Raw genomic sequence first — 15,835 nt, 5'->3', positions numbered from 1 at the left:
TGTTTTTCTGACAAAAACTTCCCATGGGCACAGGATGGGAGCTTGTTTGCTTTGAGGAAGGAAAAAACACTCCACCTATGCAAAAAGCGTCGTACTATCCATCCCGCGTTAGACGCGGGGCCTCCTCCACTTATCCAGACTGGCAGAGAGAGGAGGCTGAAAGCCAAAGGGATGGGGCGGCGGGTCCAAGACCCCCGAGTCCTTCCTGACAGCGCCCCGGCTCTGCCCCCAACGCCCGGCACGGCACTCCTGCCGTCAGGGCTGCGGGAGCCCGGGCCGAGCCGCCGTCACCTGTCTGCCACCTTCCCTCCCATCCTCGGGAGGAGGGCTCGGGGGTGGAGGCCACGCCCCGCAGGCCCGGCAGCTCCGGTTCTTCCCCTCCGGCCCCAGCAGCCGCAGTATCTCGGGCCACTTCCGTCGCCCCCGCAAACCCTATTTCCGTCGACGGGACAACGTCCCTTCCGCAGTCCCGAAATGCCACTTCCGACCTCCCGGGACCACGGGCCCCTGACCAGTCGGGGGGGCGACGGGAGTTTGGGCCACGCAGGCGCTGAGGGGCCCTCCCGGGGTTGTGGGAAATGTAGTTTTCTAGCCTCCGCAAGGGACAGGCGGAGCCGGCGAGCCGTGGGGGGAGCTGGGGCGGGGCGCGGGGGGTCGGCTCCTCCGGCCGGAAACCGTCGCTTTCTGGGCCGGGTGGGACCTGCACCGACGCGGAGCGGGGCGCCGTGGGGCGCTAGGGGGCGCTGGCCGTAGGAACCAGCGGGCGGCCGCACGCGGGCTGGGGGCCAGTTTAGGTACGGACCGGAAGTGCCTTAGCGCGGCGGCGGAATGGTCAGCTGAGTCTCCTGGTTTCGCCTGGGAAGAGTCGGCGTGAGACCGCGGCGTGCGAGCTCCAGGGACGGCGGAGGCGACCGCGGCCGGCTGGGGCTCGGGGCCTAAGACCCGAGCGTCGACACCACCCGCGCGGTGGGCGCCTCGGGGTAAAACTAGGTTCAGGGAGAGTCAGTACCTACCCAGAGTCGCGCAGCTGGGGAGCGGCGGAGGGTTTGAGGGAGGGAGCCGTGCTCGAAGCAGCGTTCTCGTGGTGGGATAGGGTGGTGAGGGAGACGGGTTGCGGGAATCAGGGCGAGACCGGAGTCCCCGGAGTGACCTAGGCGTGCACCTGTGTTCCAGCTCCGCTGAGTGCCTGGGGCCGCCGCCAAGCACAGACCATGTTCATGGTGCGCCTGACTTCCCAGCTGCTCAGGGCTGTTCCCCGGGCAGGTGAGAGGCCCCGTGGGGGCAGATGGGCGGGAGGCGCACCTGGGTTAGGAATGTGGGGTCAGCAGCTCAGTTCCCCCCGCTGCTGTGCCTCACCAGCTGGAGGCGGGGCCCGGCCACAAACTACTTCGTAAACGTCCAGATTTCACAGAGGGGAAGTCTGGGCCTGAGAATGTCAGCAGGGCTTCGGGAGGTTCTGCTCCCCAGGCCCGGTGGCCGTGCGTAGGTCGTGTAGCCCCACGAGCGGTAACTAACTGTGCCGTCTTGTCTCCTGCAGGTTGCAGTGGGCCTTGGCCTGTCCGCGGGGTGTTGGGCAGGCATGCCTGCAGGCCTCGTTACAGCATGCAACCAGTAGGCCCAAGTGGGGTTGCCTCCCTCCCTGAAAGGCGGGTCCACATGGAGCTTGAGGAGATGCTGGTCCCCAGGAAGATGTCTATCAGCCCCCTGGAGAGCTGGCTGACCGTTCGCTACCTCCTGCCCAGACTGGGCGCTGGGGCCCCAGGGACTGTGTCTCCAGCCCAAGTCTATGAGTGTCCGCCCAGCCAGGTGGGGGAAGGGGTCGAGCAGGGGGGTAAGGAGGTCTGGGACGCACCCCAGATACAGTGCAAAAACGTGCTCAAGATCCGCCGGCGGAAGATGAATCATCACAAGTACCGCAAGCTGGTCAGGAGGACCCGGTTCCTGCGGCGGAAAGTCAGGGAGGGACGCCTGAAACAGAAGCAGGTGAGTGTGGGCCCTCGGTCCAGAGCTGGGCAGGGTGGTTGAGGTGCGTGGCTGTGCCGCAGACCTGTTGGTGGTCCCTCCCTCTGCCCTCGCAGATGAGGTTCGAGAGAGACCTGAGGCGCATCTGGCGGAAGGCGGGCCTGAAGGAAGCCCCTGCAGGCTGGCAGACCCCCAAGATCTACCTGAAGGGCAAATGAGCCTCGTGTGTCCCTCCCCCAGCCCTGTTACTGCTGATGACCCACTGTAATAAATGTTCGGAGACCTTAGCCATCCTTGCTGGCCTGGACCCTCTTCTGCCTGGGGTGAGCTGTCTTGGGGTTGAGGCGTCTGCTGTTACAAGAGACACAAGGGCCCTGGGTGGCAGATTGGAGGTCCCTTCCCTGAGCTGGCCCTTGTCCTGGTGCCAGGGCTGCAGGAGTGACAGCCTGGCTGTTCATGAACCAGTGCTGTGGGGACAGCTGAGAAGAGTCCCAGCCCTGTGCCTAATGAGCACGCAGATGGGAACTGTGCCAAGGGGACCAGCTTGGAGGTTAGGGAGTGCCCCGATGGCGGTGGTGATGTGATTAGGGTACACAGTTGACTGTGCAGTCGAAAAACCCGAGCAGAGCTCATAGTCAGCGCTCCTCCTTTGTGGTGCCAGGTTCAACCAACTGTGCGTCGTGTGGTGCTGTGAGATCTGTTTATTGGAAAAAAAACATGCGTGCAGCTGGACCCGGACAGTTGAAGGGGCAGAGAGGCCCTCACTGGGGAGATGGGGAGGGGGGGCAGGAAAGACGCCCTGACCTCAGAGATGATGGGTGGGGTCCTTCAGGCCCTGCTGCCTGGGCCTGAAGTGCAGTCGCCTGCTCAGCTGCAGCTGGGGACCCGTGGCCTGCTGTGGGCTCCTTGGCCTCTGCCACTTTCTGGGGCCCTGAAGGGGGGTTGTGAGGGGCTCACCAGGAAGGGATGGCCCACTCTGGAAGGGTCAGGGTTGGGCCGGCTGAGGAAGGGGTGCCGTTTATGGAGCTGGGGAAGCCTAGAGCCTTAGCGTGAGCCAGTGGTTCTCAGAAATTCCAGGTTTCTCCTGCGTGGAGGGGAACGTGTTATCGCTAATGGTGGGGGGCTCCTGGGCCTCTGTATCCAGGCTTGGGGGGCTGGACTGCAGGCGGAGGAGCCTGGTCAGAGTCCGTGAGTGCAGGTGAGGCTCGTTCTCATCCTCAGCTTCTGCCCTACTCCTGATGTTGGGTTCAAGGAGGGGAAGGTGGGTACGTCTTTCCTGAGCCCCGGAGCGGCATCTGCGGGGGGCACAGTTCTGTTGCTGATGCCCCCGTCCCGCTTCACACCAGGGCGGTGCGGGCTCCTCGTGTTTTGTCAGAGATGCGTCTGTGGCCTGGGTTGGGTTCCCTGCAGGTCGAACAGATCTGGGGACAGGGGGTGTGCTTGGATACGGGCTTCCTAGCATTTCTCCTGGAAGGGAACAGACAACCCCGATGCTTCAGTGAGCCAGGTGGGCCCCTGTCCTGTGCGTGCCTGCCAGCCGGGTAAGCAGGCTTTTACATGGGGCTTGTCTCAGTCCCTGTCCATCAGGGGAGATGGGCTCATAGAGTAGCTGTGTAGAGTGGACGTGAGAAGGGTGAAGCTGACCCTGAGCTGGAGGAGACCAGAGGCCCTTGAGGGCACAGAATTGCTTCTATGGGTGGCCACTAGGAGGCAGTGATTAGGTTCCCGGCAGCCCTTGGGGTCCCGGCTGAGGACCAGGACACGGGCATCCTTCCTGGGTCTCAGTTTTCTCAACTGTGGGTGGGGCAGGGGTCCTAGGGCCAGGGTCTGGGCCTCAGCAGTGGAGCCTCCCTCGGGTGGAATGGACCACGCTCTCTTGGTGCCAAGTCTGGCCCCAGCTCCACCAGGCCTCCCAGCAGGGCCTTGGCCTGCCAGTGACGCCCTTGGCGGACGCCCTTGGCTGACGCCCACGGCCACTGAGCAGCTGCTCCCGGTGTTTCTTTCAGCCCCTGTGCGGGAGCTGCCCCGTGGCTCACCCCGCCTTTCCCTGGCTGAGTCTGGAGACAAAGCTCAGCTGGGGCCACGAGTGCTGGGGATACAACTGGCCGGCCTGTGCAGGGGGGGACAGACCCAGACGCCTGGAGGCTGCCAGCTGGCAGAGCGCCACAGGGCCCTGGCACCCGGGTCACCTGCTCCAGCCTCTTCCACCGTGAGGTGGGTGCCAGCTGGGGCGCCCCCAGAAGGCAGGCTGCCCAGTGGTTCCAGGCCACGTGGCCTCACCATTCCTTCACAACAGTGGTTCTTAAGTGGGCATTCGGCCACATCTGGAGGCAGTTTTGGTTGTCACAGTGGGGGTCACAGTTGGTGGAGGCCGGGGATGCTGTGAAATGCCCTACAGTGCACAGGGCAGCCCCTGCCCGAGAGCAGGTAGCCCCGGACATCAGTGGTACCGTGGTCAAGGCCCCTGTTCCTGAGGTCACCAATCCTGTCGGGTCAGCCCCTGAGCTGGCCCAGCCCTGCTCTGTCTTCTCAGTCCCTGTCCCTTCCCCTGCCTTGCAGGCCCTGCACCTTGGCAGCCCTCTCCCTGCCCCAGCTCGTGTGTGCAGACCTCATCCTGCCTGTGGCTCGGGTGCCCTGGGCCCCAACCACGATCTCAGGAGGTGGTTCGGGGGTTTTATTTTTACTCTAGCTCCCCCCGCCAGAGGCCGCTTCCCCCCCTTTCCCGATGGGGTCTCCACCCTCCCCCAGCTCCTCCTCCCCGCCAGCTCCTGTTCTAGCCCTGGGCACCCCCTGAGGCGGGGCGCAGAGGGAGGGCCTGTCCTGTGTGATGTGGTTCTGGCCTGTGGTCTGCCCTTAGCCCATAGCAGTGCCTAGGGCTTGGGTTCAGCCAGAGGAGGGCCCCAGGGAGGGCTCAAGCTGCTGGGGGTGGTCTTGGGCACCGATTGAGGATCTGCCTTTTGGACCCAGTGTGGAGGCACCTCAGTGAGCTCAGCCGCCACGCCTTGTCCCTGTGCTCCTCCATGCTTGGGGCACGGCCAGGGTCTTCTGGCCTGGGCGTTCCTGCCCACACAGTGGGCCAAAGAAGGGGAGGCAGGCGGGCTCAATCCCTGCGGGAGGGTGTGAGGCTGGACACTGGGCCCTGGGAGGGGCCGGCTGGGGCCCTGCCCCAATCAGACACGCACATACATGTGCGCCCCCAAACTGCATGCAAATAGCTGCGCTCCCTGCCGTCCAAGGAGCCTGCAGGCTGGCGAGGGCGAGAGGGGGCCTCGGCGTGGGGCAGAGGTTGGCCTCACTCCCCTGGCTTGGCCACGGCCCGCTGAACTTGCCTGGGAGGATGCTGGAACCTGGGGGGGCAGGGGAGGCAGGGAACACTCCTCTCCAGGTCTGAATTTTAGAAAAAGCCGCTGAAGGGCTCTTGAGCTGCAGCCCCAGGATGGGGCGGAGGAGTCCAGACCTGCGTCTGGAGTTAGCCTGAGGGTGGGGGCCAGGGGCCGACAGAGCCTGCCGCCTGGCTGGGCGGCCACAGCCCATGCTCCCTGTCGGATTCTGTCTAGTGCTGTCCTCAGCCTCACAGGGCACTGCTGGGCCATTTTTGGATGAGCAGGCTGAGCCGTGGCATTGGGTCCCTCACCTGGGGGTCACACATCAGCCGAGCAACAGGGCTGGGGCTCGAGTTCACCCCAGCTGGGACTGCCCCCTCCCAAACTGGAGTTCTCTGTGTGGGGTGTGGGTGGCCTGTGTGTATTTTGAGGATCCCTCCCAGCTGAGTAGGGAGGGAAGCACCGCAGACTCAGGTGGGGCAACAGCAGGCCGGCAGCCCCCTTGCTTCAGCTGTGCGGCGGCAGGGCTGTCAGGGCCCCTGCGGCCAAGAGCGGGGGCGGCCTCTCCCTGCAGGCTGGGTGGGGGTTGTGACACCTCGTGGGAGCCTCTGAGCCGTGGCCGAGACTCACGATCGGGGTGAGCCAGGCCGCCAGCATTCATCGTGCCTGCGTTGTGTGGGGTGTAGATGGACCCAGTGAATTTGGGAGCACAGGACATGGGTGACTGCCCTGTGACCTGGCACCCCACACCCTCGCCACCCCAGTGTAGGTGACCTGAGGTGCAGGGGAGGAGACTGATTCAGCCTGGAGTCCTGCCGAGTGGACCCGGCCACCCCGAGGCCCCTCGGTGGGTGGAGGAGGCCCCAGAGGCCACCAAGACTGGGGGTCTATCCTGGAGTCCCCGAGGCCTTGGAACACCAAAGCCCTCACGTGAACAGGGTGGGTGCGTCACCCCCGGGTCCTCTGGGGCTCAGACCTGAGCTTCCCTGTGAATCCGGGCAAGGGTACTCTCTCCGGGTCAAGAGGAGCCTGTTCGCTTTGCTTGTTCTTGTTTTGTTACTTTGTATTTACAGTTGAATTCTTATTTGTTGATTTGCCGGCCAGTTAGGATTGTCCGTGGCTCAGCGTGGAGTTGTCACCTCCTGCCTCACCTCACCTCACCTCACCCACCCCGAGCCTGCGCCAGGGGCGGCAACTTCAGCTCCTCTGCTGGCCTCGGCCTCCTCCCGGTGTAGTCTACCACAGCTTAAATGGCCTCACGGCTCAGCAAGCTTGCATTTCCTTTCTCATTCAGCTCTTTATCCTCCAGTCTTGTTTCTTCTTTTGCACGTTTTTCTATGTATCACTAACTCAGGTCCAAACTTGCTGACGGAATTTAAAAACTCTCACTTCCGTCCAGCTCCTCGAGTGACTCTTGTTCAGGTGGAGCCGCCCTCCTGGTGCCCTGTCTGGGCTGCCCTGGGCCCTTGATGGCACCAGCAGGGTCTCCCTGGGATACCCTTGGCCTCATCAGCTGGACCCTCTGTTTCTGGAAGGCCGTGTTTTCCTGCCTTGTGGTTTACTTTCTTGTTTTCACGGAGTACATCCTAGAATGGCTTTCTGAGAAAAGGTGTGTCAGAGATAGATTGTAGAATAAGAATTATGTTTTTAAACAATTAGTAATGGACATGTTTGAGAGATTCCTTCCACCACAGGCATTGTGCTAGGTTCTTCACAGGACTTATCTCACAACAAATCTATAATGAACCTTGTTTGATAAGGGAGGACCCTTAAGTACAGAGATGAACTTGCCCACAGTCACATGGCTGCGAAGCCATGGTTCAGCTCTATTTGACTCCAAAACTTAATTTTTACTTTATTTTTTTATTTTATTATTTATTTATTTATTTTTGCGGTACGTGGGCCTCTCACTGTTGTGGCCTCTCCCGTTGCGGAGCACAGGCTCCGGACGCGCAGGCTCAGTGGCCATGGCTCACGGGCCCAGCCGCTCCGCGGCATGTGGGATCTTCCCAGACCGGGCACGAACCCGCGTACCCCACATCGGCAGGCGGACTCTCAACCACTGCGCCACCAGGGAAGCCCACTTTATTTTTTTATTTTTTATTTTTTGCGGTACGCGGGCCTCTCACCGCTGTGGCCTCTCCCGTTGCAGAGCACAGGCTCCGGACGCGCAGGCCCAGCGGCCATGGCTCACGGTCCCATCCGCTCTGCGACATGTGGGATCCTCCTGGACCGGGGCACGAACCCACGTCCCCTGCACTGGCAGGCAGACCCCCAACCACTGCGCCACCAGGGAAGCCCCCAAAACTTAATTTTTAAAAAAATAATTTTGTTTATTTACTTTTGGCTGCATTGGGTCTTTGTTGCTGTGTGCGGGCTTTCTCTAGTTGCGGCAAGCGGGGGCTACTCTTCGTTACGGTGTGTGGGCTTCTCATGGTGGTGGCTTCTCTTGTTGCGGAGGCACGCGGGCCTCTAATTGTAGTGTGCGGGCTCAGTAGTTGTGGCTCGTGGGCTCAGTAGTTGTGGCTCACGGGCTCTAGAGCGCAGGCTCAGTAGTTGTGGTGCATGGGCCTAGTTGCTCCACGGCACGTGGGATCTTCCCAGACCAGGGCTCAAACCTGTGTCCCCTGTCATGGCACTACATTTTGTTTTCCTCGTGGGTGTCATGTGCTGCCCCTCCTCACTGCTCCTTCTCTGACTCGGTGGCCTGTGAGTTGGGGGACGTGAGTGTCTGTTCACGTGACTAACCATAAAGGGAGACACTGTCACTGCTTTTCCTTCCCTGTGAGTTTTTGTTTTCCCTGGAATCAGTAATTGTGTTGTTTTTTTTTCCTTTCTTTTCAGTTGCTTTAGTTTTCTGTGCGCTCATCACAATTTCAACACCAAGTTCTCAGCCCAACTCCCAGAAACAGCTGAGGTTCATTCATCTCAGAGTGACGTCTCTTCCTGGACTCCTTACCTGTCCAGCTGGCTGCTTGCCCATGACCTCTGGCCCAGCTTTCACCCTGGGGATCCTCTCAGACTCTCTGCGCCCCTGATCCCTCGTCTTCCCTTTTCCTTCCCCTTTTTGTTTTTTTCATTTTTTACTTTTTTTTTCCTTTTTCCTTATCTTACTTTGAAAGAGCACATCCTCCAGTCTCCTGCGGAAAGAAACACAAGAGAAAATTTTGAGACCTTGCAAATCTGCAGACATCTTTATTGGATCCTGTTTCTTGGTTCGCAGTTTGGCTGGATACGGAATTCTAGGTTGGAAATTATTTCCTGTAAAACCCCATAGGCGTCACTCTGTTGTCTTCTGGTTCCCAGTGTTGCTGTAGAGGAAACTGAACTCAGTTTGAGTCCAGAGCCTTTGTGATGTTCTCTCTCGAAGCTCCTCTTTTCCTTCACTGGTGGAGACACTCCCAGTGACATATATACCTTGGTGTGGATCTGTTTTCACCCCCACGGGAGCCCATTTCAATCTGGAAACTCCTAACCTTCTGGGATTCAGTTTTGGGACATTTTCTCGAACCGTTCTGTTATCATTTCTTCCACTCTGTTTCTTCTCTTTTTATGAAACTCCTGTTGTTTTGCATGATTTTCTCTTATATATTCTATCTCATTGGCATCTTCAACATTTTCTTCTAATCTATTTAATGAATTTTTTTCATTTCTGTTACCTTCTTAATTTCTAAGAGACTTTTGATTTTTGAGTGTTTTTAGTGGTGCCCTGTTTATGTTTCATGGGTGTGGTGGCATCTCCTCATGGGGATGTTAATGCTACATATTTTCTCTGCCCCCCACCGCCAAGTCTAGTTTCTGTTTCTGCCAAGTGCATTCCTCTGTTGACTTTGGCCTCTGTTTCCCACGTCAGTGGGCTTCCTCTGGTGGCAGTTAGCTGTGTGCTTATGTTTGAGAGTGAGGTCTACCAACCAAGACCCCCAGAAGTGGCTCTAAGTGCCTTCCCCCACTTCTGTGGGAGCCAGGACTCTTGGGAGACATGGCTAGTTCCTGGTAAGGTTGCCAACTTCAGCAAATAAAAATACACGCCCCGGGGCTTCCCTGGTGGCGCAGTGGTTGAGAATCCGCCTGCCAATGCAGGGGACATGGGTTCGAGTCCTGGTCTGGGAAGATCCCACATGCCGCGGAGCAACTAGCCCCGTGAGCCACAATTACTGAGCCTGCGCGTCTGGAGCCTGTGCTCCCCAACAAGAGAGGCCACAATAGTGAGAGGCCCGCGCACCGCAATGAGGAGTGGCCCCCACTTGCCACAGCTAGAGAAAGCCCTTGCACAGGAACGAAGAGCCAACACAGCCATAAATAAATAAATAAATAAATAAATTTTTTTAAAAGGCAAAATTTAAAAAAAAAATACAGGCCCCTAGTTAAATTTGAATTTCAGATAGACAACAAGTAATTTCTCAGTATGTCCTGTGCGATGTTTACCTGGAAACCCTAATGCGAGGGCTGTGGCAGGAAGCGCACGAGAACCTGCCATGTCTCTTCATGTCAGAGGCCACGGGAGGCACCGGGAGGGTGCAAAGGGCTTCCCTGGCCAAAGATGGGACAATATGAGGGCTAAAGCACATGAAGCGTGTTGAGACCCATCCACATTGGGCTGAGGCACACGAAGCGTGTTGAGACCCATCCACACTGGACTGGAGCACACAAAGCGTGTGAAGACGTGTCCACACTGGGCTGAAGCACAGGAAGCGTGTTGAGACCCATCCACTGGGCAGCCATGGCGGGTACAGAGGCCCCAGTCCCAGGGTCTCGGCTGAGATTCTATGAGGTTCTTGGGCCATGTGACTGGGTACATTCTCTGAGCATGTTAGTGTAACTCCCTGTCTTCCTGGAAACCAAAATAATGTATACTGGTTATAAAGCTCCCATGCTGATGGCTTAAATAGACGAATGCATGCTTTCATAGATTTAAAATAGAGAACGTTAGATTTCCAGAAAGAAAAAAGGAATTGAACTTCTAATGCTTTAGAAGTGTTCACCCTTTTAAAAAAAAAAGTCATTTTCTTGCAGAATCCATAGCTAAAAACATAAAACCTGGGACAATTGTTGATCGTTGGATAAGAAGCAGAGAGATGTGAATTCTGGTAGAGAGCAAATATTGCCAAGGAGACTTTATGTCATATAAACATTAATATTGTTTAAATGTTGGGCTGGAAAATGTGGAGTTTAACAACTAGTATTAGAAAAAGTTCAGGTAATTTTTTTTTAAACAATCACTTTTATTTATTTATTTTTGGTTGCATTGGGTCTTCGTTGCTGCACGTGGGCTTTCTAGTTTCTATTTGTGGTGAGCGGGGGCTACTCTGTTGAGGTGCGTGGGCTTCTCATTGTGGTGGCTTTGCTGTGGAGCGTGGGGTCTAGGCACGTGAGCTCTAGAGTGCAGGCTCAGTAGTTGTGGCTCACGGGCTTAGATGCTCCGTGGCATGTGGGATCTTCCCGGGCCAGGGCTTGAACCCATGTCCCCTGCATCGGCAGGCGGGTTCTTAACCACTGCGCCACCAGGGAAGTCCCCATCATTCACTTTTTAGCACTTCCTTCCTTTTCGGCACTCCAGGCTTATCTCGTGTTCCCTCCCGCAGCCTAAGACCAGCCATTTCTCCAAGGAGCCCTGGTCCCTTGTATCGGAAATGGTCTTAGAAACCATGTTGATCTGGAGCTGGGTGTGCTCACTGCTGCTGGGCCTTCTCAGGTGACACAGCCGACCATGCGTCCCCACACCTAAAACTGCTACCACAGGCATCCGCCTTTATTTGTGTTACGCTGAACATGGGTTCACAGCAGTGTCTCCAGCTGCGATCCTGACCTCGTGGGTCATTCCAGCCCCTCTCTTGCTTTCCCATAACCTGTCACCTAATTGTTTGGTCCACGTCCCCTGCGGCAGTATCAGAGCTGATGATCCACAGCCGGTGGGAAACACTCGTGTCATCTCAAGCACCGTGCTGCGTGCAGGCCCCTCTGCCTTTAGTCCCAGGCTCTGCTCACTCCCGAGGTCCTCAGGTTGGTACTTCCACACCCCTTCAGTGATGTTCCCCCGTTTGTGAGTCAGCCAGATTTCTTGGCCACATTCTGATTACCTGGCCACCTAAATGAGTTGTTCAGACTTTTCACACATTAAGATTCCCTCTTGGTGCCATGCAGTTCATTGGATTTTGATAAATGCTTAGTGCCGTGAAGCCCCCTAATGGTGGATCATACAGAACAGTTTCGTTGCTCTGAAAAATCCCCTGTGCTTCACCTCTTCATCCCTGCCCCTGGGTTGTGGTTTTAAGGTGCTTGTTATGCAGCAAATATCTGGAGCATTTCTAAAGATATTGAAATTCACAAAGAGAGCGATTACAGAAGTAGTGGGTTACTATCTAAAAATATTCATTCTTTGTCCAAATTACGTCTAATTTGGATGGTAAAGTTAAAACATACATTGTGTGATATATACAGTTACGTAAACTAAAGCTCTCCGTTTAAATTTGTCAATAACAATATAAATATTTGTGTACTTATAATAAATATCCATAGAGAGGTATATCAATATCGTTAAGTGGAGAAAGTGTATATATTATATAATAAAGAGAAAAAGAGTTGTCTTTTACATGCACAGCATATTCTAAACAAAAAGAAAAGCTGTTGTTTTCCTCTGCTGGGTCAGGGAGTGCATTTCTCTCCCCCAGGCTCATCCCCATTTGGGCCCTCATCCCCTCAAGTTCCCACCACGACTTGACTCTGTTTTACCAGATGGTCCTTGTTTCTAAGATGGCAAACGCTCCCAGTAATCGTTCAGTGCTGGGGTCGTTTTAGATGTTGTCACCTGGATTAAAACTCTAGCCAAGATGATCATCATTTCTTGTGTGTGGTCAACAGTGACGATGTGCCTGCCCAAAATTCAGGCCTGAGATCCAGACTTTGAAAAACTGACAATGTGTCTTAAACCTCACCTGTCGTTGGGGTTCCCCCAGACCGCCATTGGCAACACAAAGACCTCCTCCCTTGGATAAAATGAAGACCAATGCAGACAATGGAATATATTTATTACTACCATATTTAACCACTTCTTCGCAAGTTTGGAAGTCCCCCTGTTTACGAAGCCTGTAATATGGGAAAGTCAGACTGTTTATACACAAAAGGAATGTTGTTATGACTGTGTTGGTGCAACTTTGTGATCTCGCATCGGCGGGAAGCTGCCACGTTCGCGTGTGCGCCAAGGACGGCTCTGATGGCTGCGTCGTGAGGCCCTCCGCGCCAGTACCTGCAGCTCGGAAGGCTCTGTGAGGTAAACACGCTCTCGTGACTGAATCCTGGGGAAGTACGTGACACCTTAAAAGGGATTCCGCTCTCTGACCTTTGGACATTCTGTGCCGCCGGGAGGCAGTCGTCTCCGGGGTCCCTGACTGTTGACGCGGCAGGAAACAGCCTCACTAGACAGGCCGACACTTGCCACACTGTCCCCAGGGGCCAGGTCAGGGCCGGGGGCCCCATGCACCAGAAGCAGATGACCCGGGACTTGCAGTCCGGCTGTCTCCCTGAGGTGGTGTGGGCAGTGCCGGCTGTAAGGAAGTGTCTGTAAATGGATCTCATTCAACTGGGCCTCGGGGCTCAGGAGAAAATATCACAAGAAACTCCATACAGGTGTGAAGCCGGTGACTCTTCAGAAAAACTGAAAATTCTGTAGGAAGGGATAGACGGAAACCGCTCAGGACGGTACCCGAGGGGTGGCCCTGGGGCCAGTCGGGACTGGGAAGCTCTGGGAGTCTGGTGGTTGGTTCAGCCCCACTCCTCTCACCCCCCTAACCCCGACAGCAGAGGAGTCCTTGGGCTGGCAGGCTGGGCGGGCAGAGGAGGTGGGAGCCCTCCAGGCTGCAGGGTCGAGGGGCGCAGGGAGGCCAGGTCAAGGCTTCGGGGTGGCTGAGGGACTGTGTTGTGGGCAGGACACCGCAGACCGCCCTCCCTCCCTACCGTGGCTTCCCCCACACCCTCTGTGGGGAGCTTGAGCCCCTCTTCATAAAGCAGAGCTGCTGAAAGGAGCCTCGGTGTCACCAGAGCCCGTGGTGAAGGGGCTACCTCGCTGGAAGCATCACATTTACAGGTAAATCTCCTTGGTGAGGCGCCAGGGACCCAGGGCGCCCGTCCACGTGGAAGCAGCGCTCGTGGCCCCCAGGAAGCCAGCCTGATGGCTGCTCTAAACTTGTCAGCCCTGGCCTTCCCGAGGCGCCAGCAACCAACTGGGGACTTTGTAACTTTGTAACTCCCGCAGTGAGAGGCACCACGGGTGAAATCTGCTAGGAGTCAGGTCTGTGGTCCTTGATTCCTGGCTGCAAAACTGATGAATCGATAAGGACGATAAGGAAACACTTGTGGTGTGATGGGAGAGAAGAAAACACAGAGGCCAACCTTGGAGCCTGACGTCATGGTTCAAGTCTATGACCCATACAAGCCGGCCGGCGCCCCTGCGCCTGCACGAACAGAACGAGCCACACGGGACGCAGGCGGGCCTCAGAGGCGCTGCGGGCTCGGTTCCAGGCCACCGCAGTCACGCGAGGCACACAAACCTTTTGGTTTCCCAGCGCATATAAAAGTTATGTTTAAACTGTAGGCTATTAAGTGTGCCACAGCTTTACGTCTAAGAAGCGTACATGCCTTTATTTATTTATTTATTTATTTTTGGCTGCGTTGGGTCTTCGTTGCTGCGCGTGGGCTTCCTCTAGTTGCGGCAAGTGGGGACTACTCTCCGTTGCGGAGCACAGGCTTCTCATTGCGGTGGCTTCTCTTGTTGTGGAGCTCGGGCTCTAGGTGCGCGGGCTTCAACAGTTGTGGCACGCAGGCTCAGTAGTTGTGGCTCGCAGGCTCAGTAGTTGTGGCGCACGGGCTTAGTTGCTCTGCGGCATGTGGGCTCTTCCCAGACCAGGGCTCGAACCCATGTCCCCTGCGTTGGCAGGTGGATTCTTAACCACTGCACTACCAGGGAAGTCCCATAATTTTTTTTTTAATTTTACATGCCTTAATTTAAAACTACTTTGTCTTTAAGAAATGCTAACCATCATCTGAGGCTTCAGCAAGTCAGAATTTTTTGCTGGTGGAAGGTTTGAAATAATGTGAGAACTACCAAAGTGTGACACAGAGACGTGAAGTGAGCAAACACTGTTGGGAAAATGGCACTGATAGACTTGCCTGACAGAGGGTCACCCCAAAACTTCAGTTTGTAAAAAGGGCAGAGTCTGCGAAGAGCAGTACAAGGAGGGGTGCCTGAACCCTGTTAATGCCATGCAGGAACCACTGATGTGGGTTTGACCACGACCGCTAAAATCCTTGATCTTGGCTCCCTGACATTTTCTCAGGATAAAAAGGTTGGCTGGCCCATGAAATAATGGATCTATATTTCCAGATTTTCTCGTCTGTATTTTCGAATCAGTGTCTCAGTGGATTGATGATCTCCCAGCCTCTGTCTGACCTGTGGTGTCCACCGGAAGGCGAAGAGAGCCTCCATGGGACACCCGGCTCTTCGGACATGGGGCCTGCAGAGCCCTTGCCTCATGGGGTGAGCCCCGGCACCGGGCAGGCCACCAGGTCCCCGGAAGAAGGACCAGCACACTCACAAGTGACCTGGTGCTTCTACGAGACCTGGTCAGAATGAGCAGAAAAGCAGCGTGAGGGGGAAACGGCAAGTGCCGTGGCCTGTGACACGGCACCACGCTCTGGCCTCACCTTGTGCTGATGATGGGTCAGCACAGCTCCCGAGGACACCCCATGGACCCTGCTGCTTAGCACCCTGCCCACAAGCCAGTCCCTAACGAGACACCATCCCTGAGACCTGTGCTTTTGTCCTTTTAAGTCCTGCCCCTGCTTTGCTCAGGGAGACAGTCGTATTTGTCTCCTGTTGCTGCATCAAAAATCAACACAAATTCAGCAGCTTCCCTCAACATGTTCATTACCGCGCGGCTTGCCTGGGGCACATGTGAGTTTGCTGGGAGCTCCGCCCAGGGTCTCACCAGGTGAAACCTGTGTCGGCAGGGCTGCGTCCTCACCTGGGGTCCTCTTCCAGGCTAATCTGGTGGGTGGCATAATCCGTTCCTTGCGGTTGTAGGACTGAGATCCATTTTCTTCTTGCAGGGGTCGGGGTGGTGGTGGCTGGGGCCTCAGGGGTTTGCACTTGGTCAACCCCATGGGCCCTTTCACAGCCCAGCGGGCAGAGAAGCTGAGGCTTTTCCTCCAGCAACTTGCAGTCACGTCTGTCACGTGGGCGTGAAGGGCTATCCCGCCAAGGTTGGTCACACTCTGGGGGAGGAAACGGGCTGGGTGCCCTGGGGAGCATCTCAGAACTCTGTCCATTTCCCTGATGTGTTCATGTAAATCCTGACAGCTCTAAACTAACCATCTTGGCGTTTCCTGCATCACCAGACCACATCTCTCCTGCGCGTAAACCCCCTTAGGCCTCATCGTGTTTCACCGAGAGCCCAGCACGCTCTCCCCGACCCGGCAGGCAGCGTCCTGGGCCCCAGCCTAGCTGTTCACTTGTGGGTGTGGGTCCCCGAGAGGCTGTCCTGGTTGGTCTGGCGGAG

The 15,835-nt window shown here is 56.4% G+C and overlaps 1 protein-coding gene across 5 annotated transcripts; it reads left to right on the top strand.

Annotated features, from left to right (window-relative positions):
• Nucleotides 1-775: 775 nt before the first annotated feature.
• Nucleotides 776-2,249, top strand: AURKAIP1 (aurora kinase A interacting protein 1). Of its 5 annotated transcripts, none has more exons than XM_060079232.1 (4): nt 776-966; nt 1,174-1,263; nt 1,538-1,983; nt 2,046-2,249. In XM_060079232.1, exons 2-4 carry the CDS (start codon nt 1,212-1,214, stop codon nt 2,178-2,180), a joined length of 633 nt encoding a protein of 210 aa, XP_059935215.1. In that variant the 5' UTR covers nt 776-966; nt 1,174-1,211; the 3' UTR covers nt 2,181-2,249. The 5 variants fall into 5 exon arrangements, with proteins under 5 accessions (XP_059935215.1, XP_059935209.1, XP_059935240.1 ...); XM_060079226.1 differs by having other exon boundaries at nt 776-980; XM_060079240.1 differs by having other exon boundaries at nt 781-980; nt 2,079-2,249.
• The last annotated feature ends 13,586 nt before the right edge of the window (nt 2,250-15,835 follow it).

The sequence above is a fragment of the Mesoplodon densirostris genome, chromosome 2, assembly GCF_025265405.1.
Source record: "Mesoplodon densirostris isolate mMesDen1 chromosome 2, mMesDen1 primary haplotype, whole genome shotgun sequence".
Lineage (NCBI taxonomy): Eukaryota > Metazoa > Chordata > Mammalia > Artiodactyla > Ziphiidae > Mesoplodon > Mesoplodon densirostris.
This window is presented reverse-complemented; position numbering and strand designations above follow the sequence as displayed.

Bases quoted from the DNA above. Each gene is read 5' to 3' on its own strand.
- AURKAIP1 (XM_060079232.1), top strand. From the start codon at position 1,212: ATGTTCATGGTGCGCCTGACTTCCCAGCTGCTCAGGGCTGTTCCCCGG. The intron at 1,264-1,537 runs GTGAGAGGCCCC...TGTCTCCTGCAG, and splicing joins CAGGGCTGTTCCCCGGGCAG to GTTGCAGTGGGCCTTGGCCT. The intron at 1,984-2,045 runs GTGAGTGTGGGC...GCTGTGCCGCAG, and splicing joins GACGCCTGAAACAGAAGCAG to ACCTGTTGGTGGTCCCTCCC.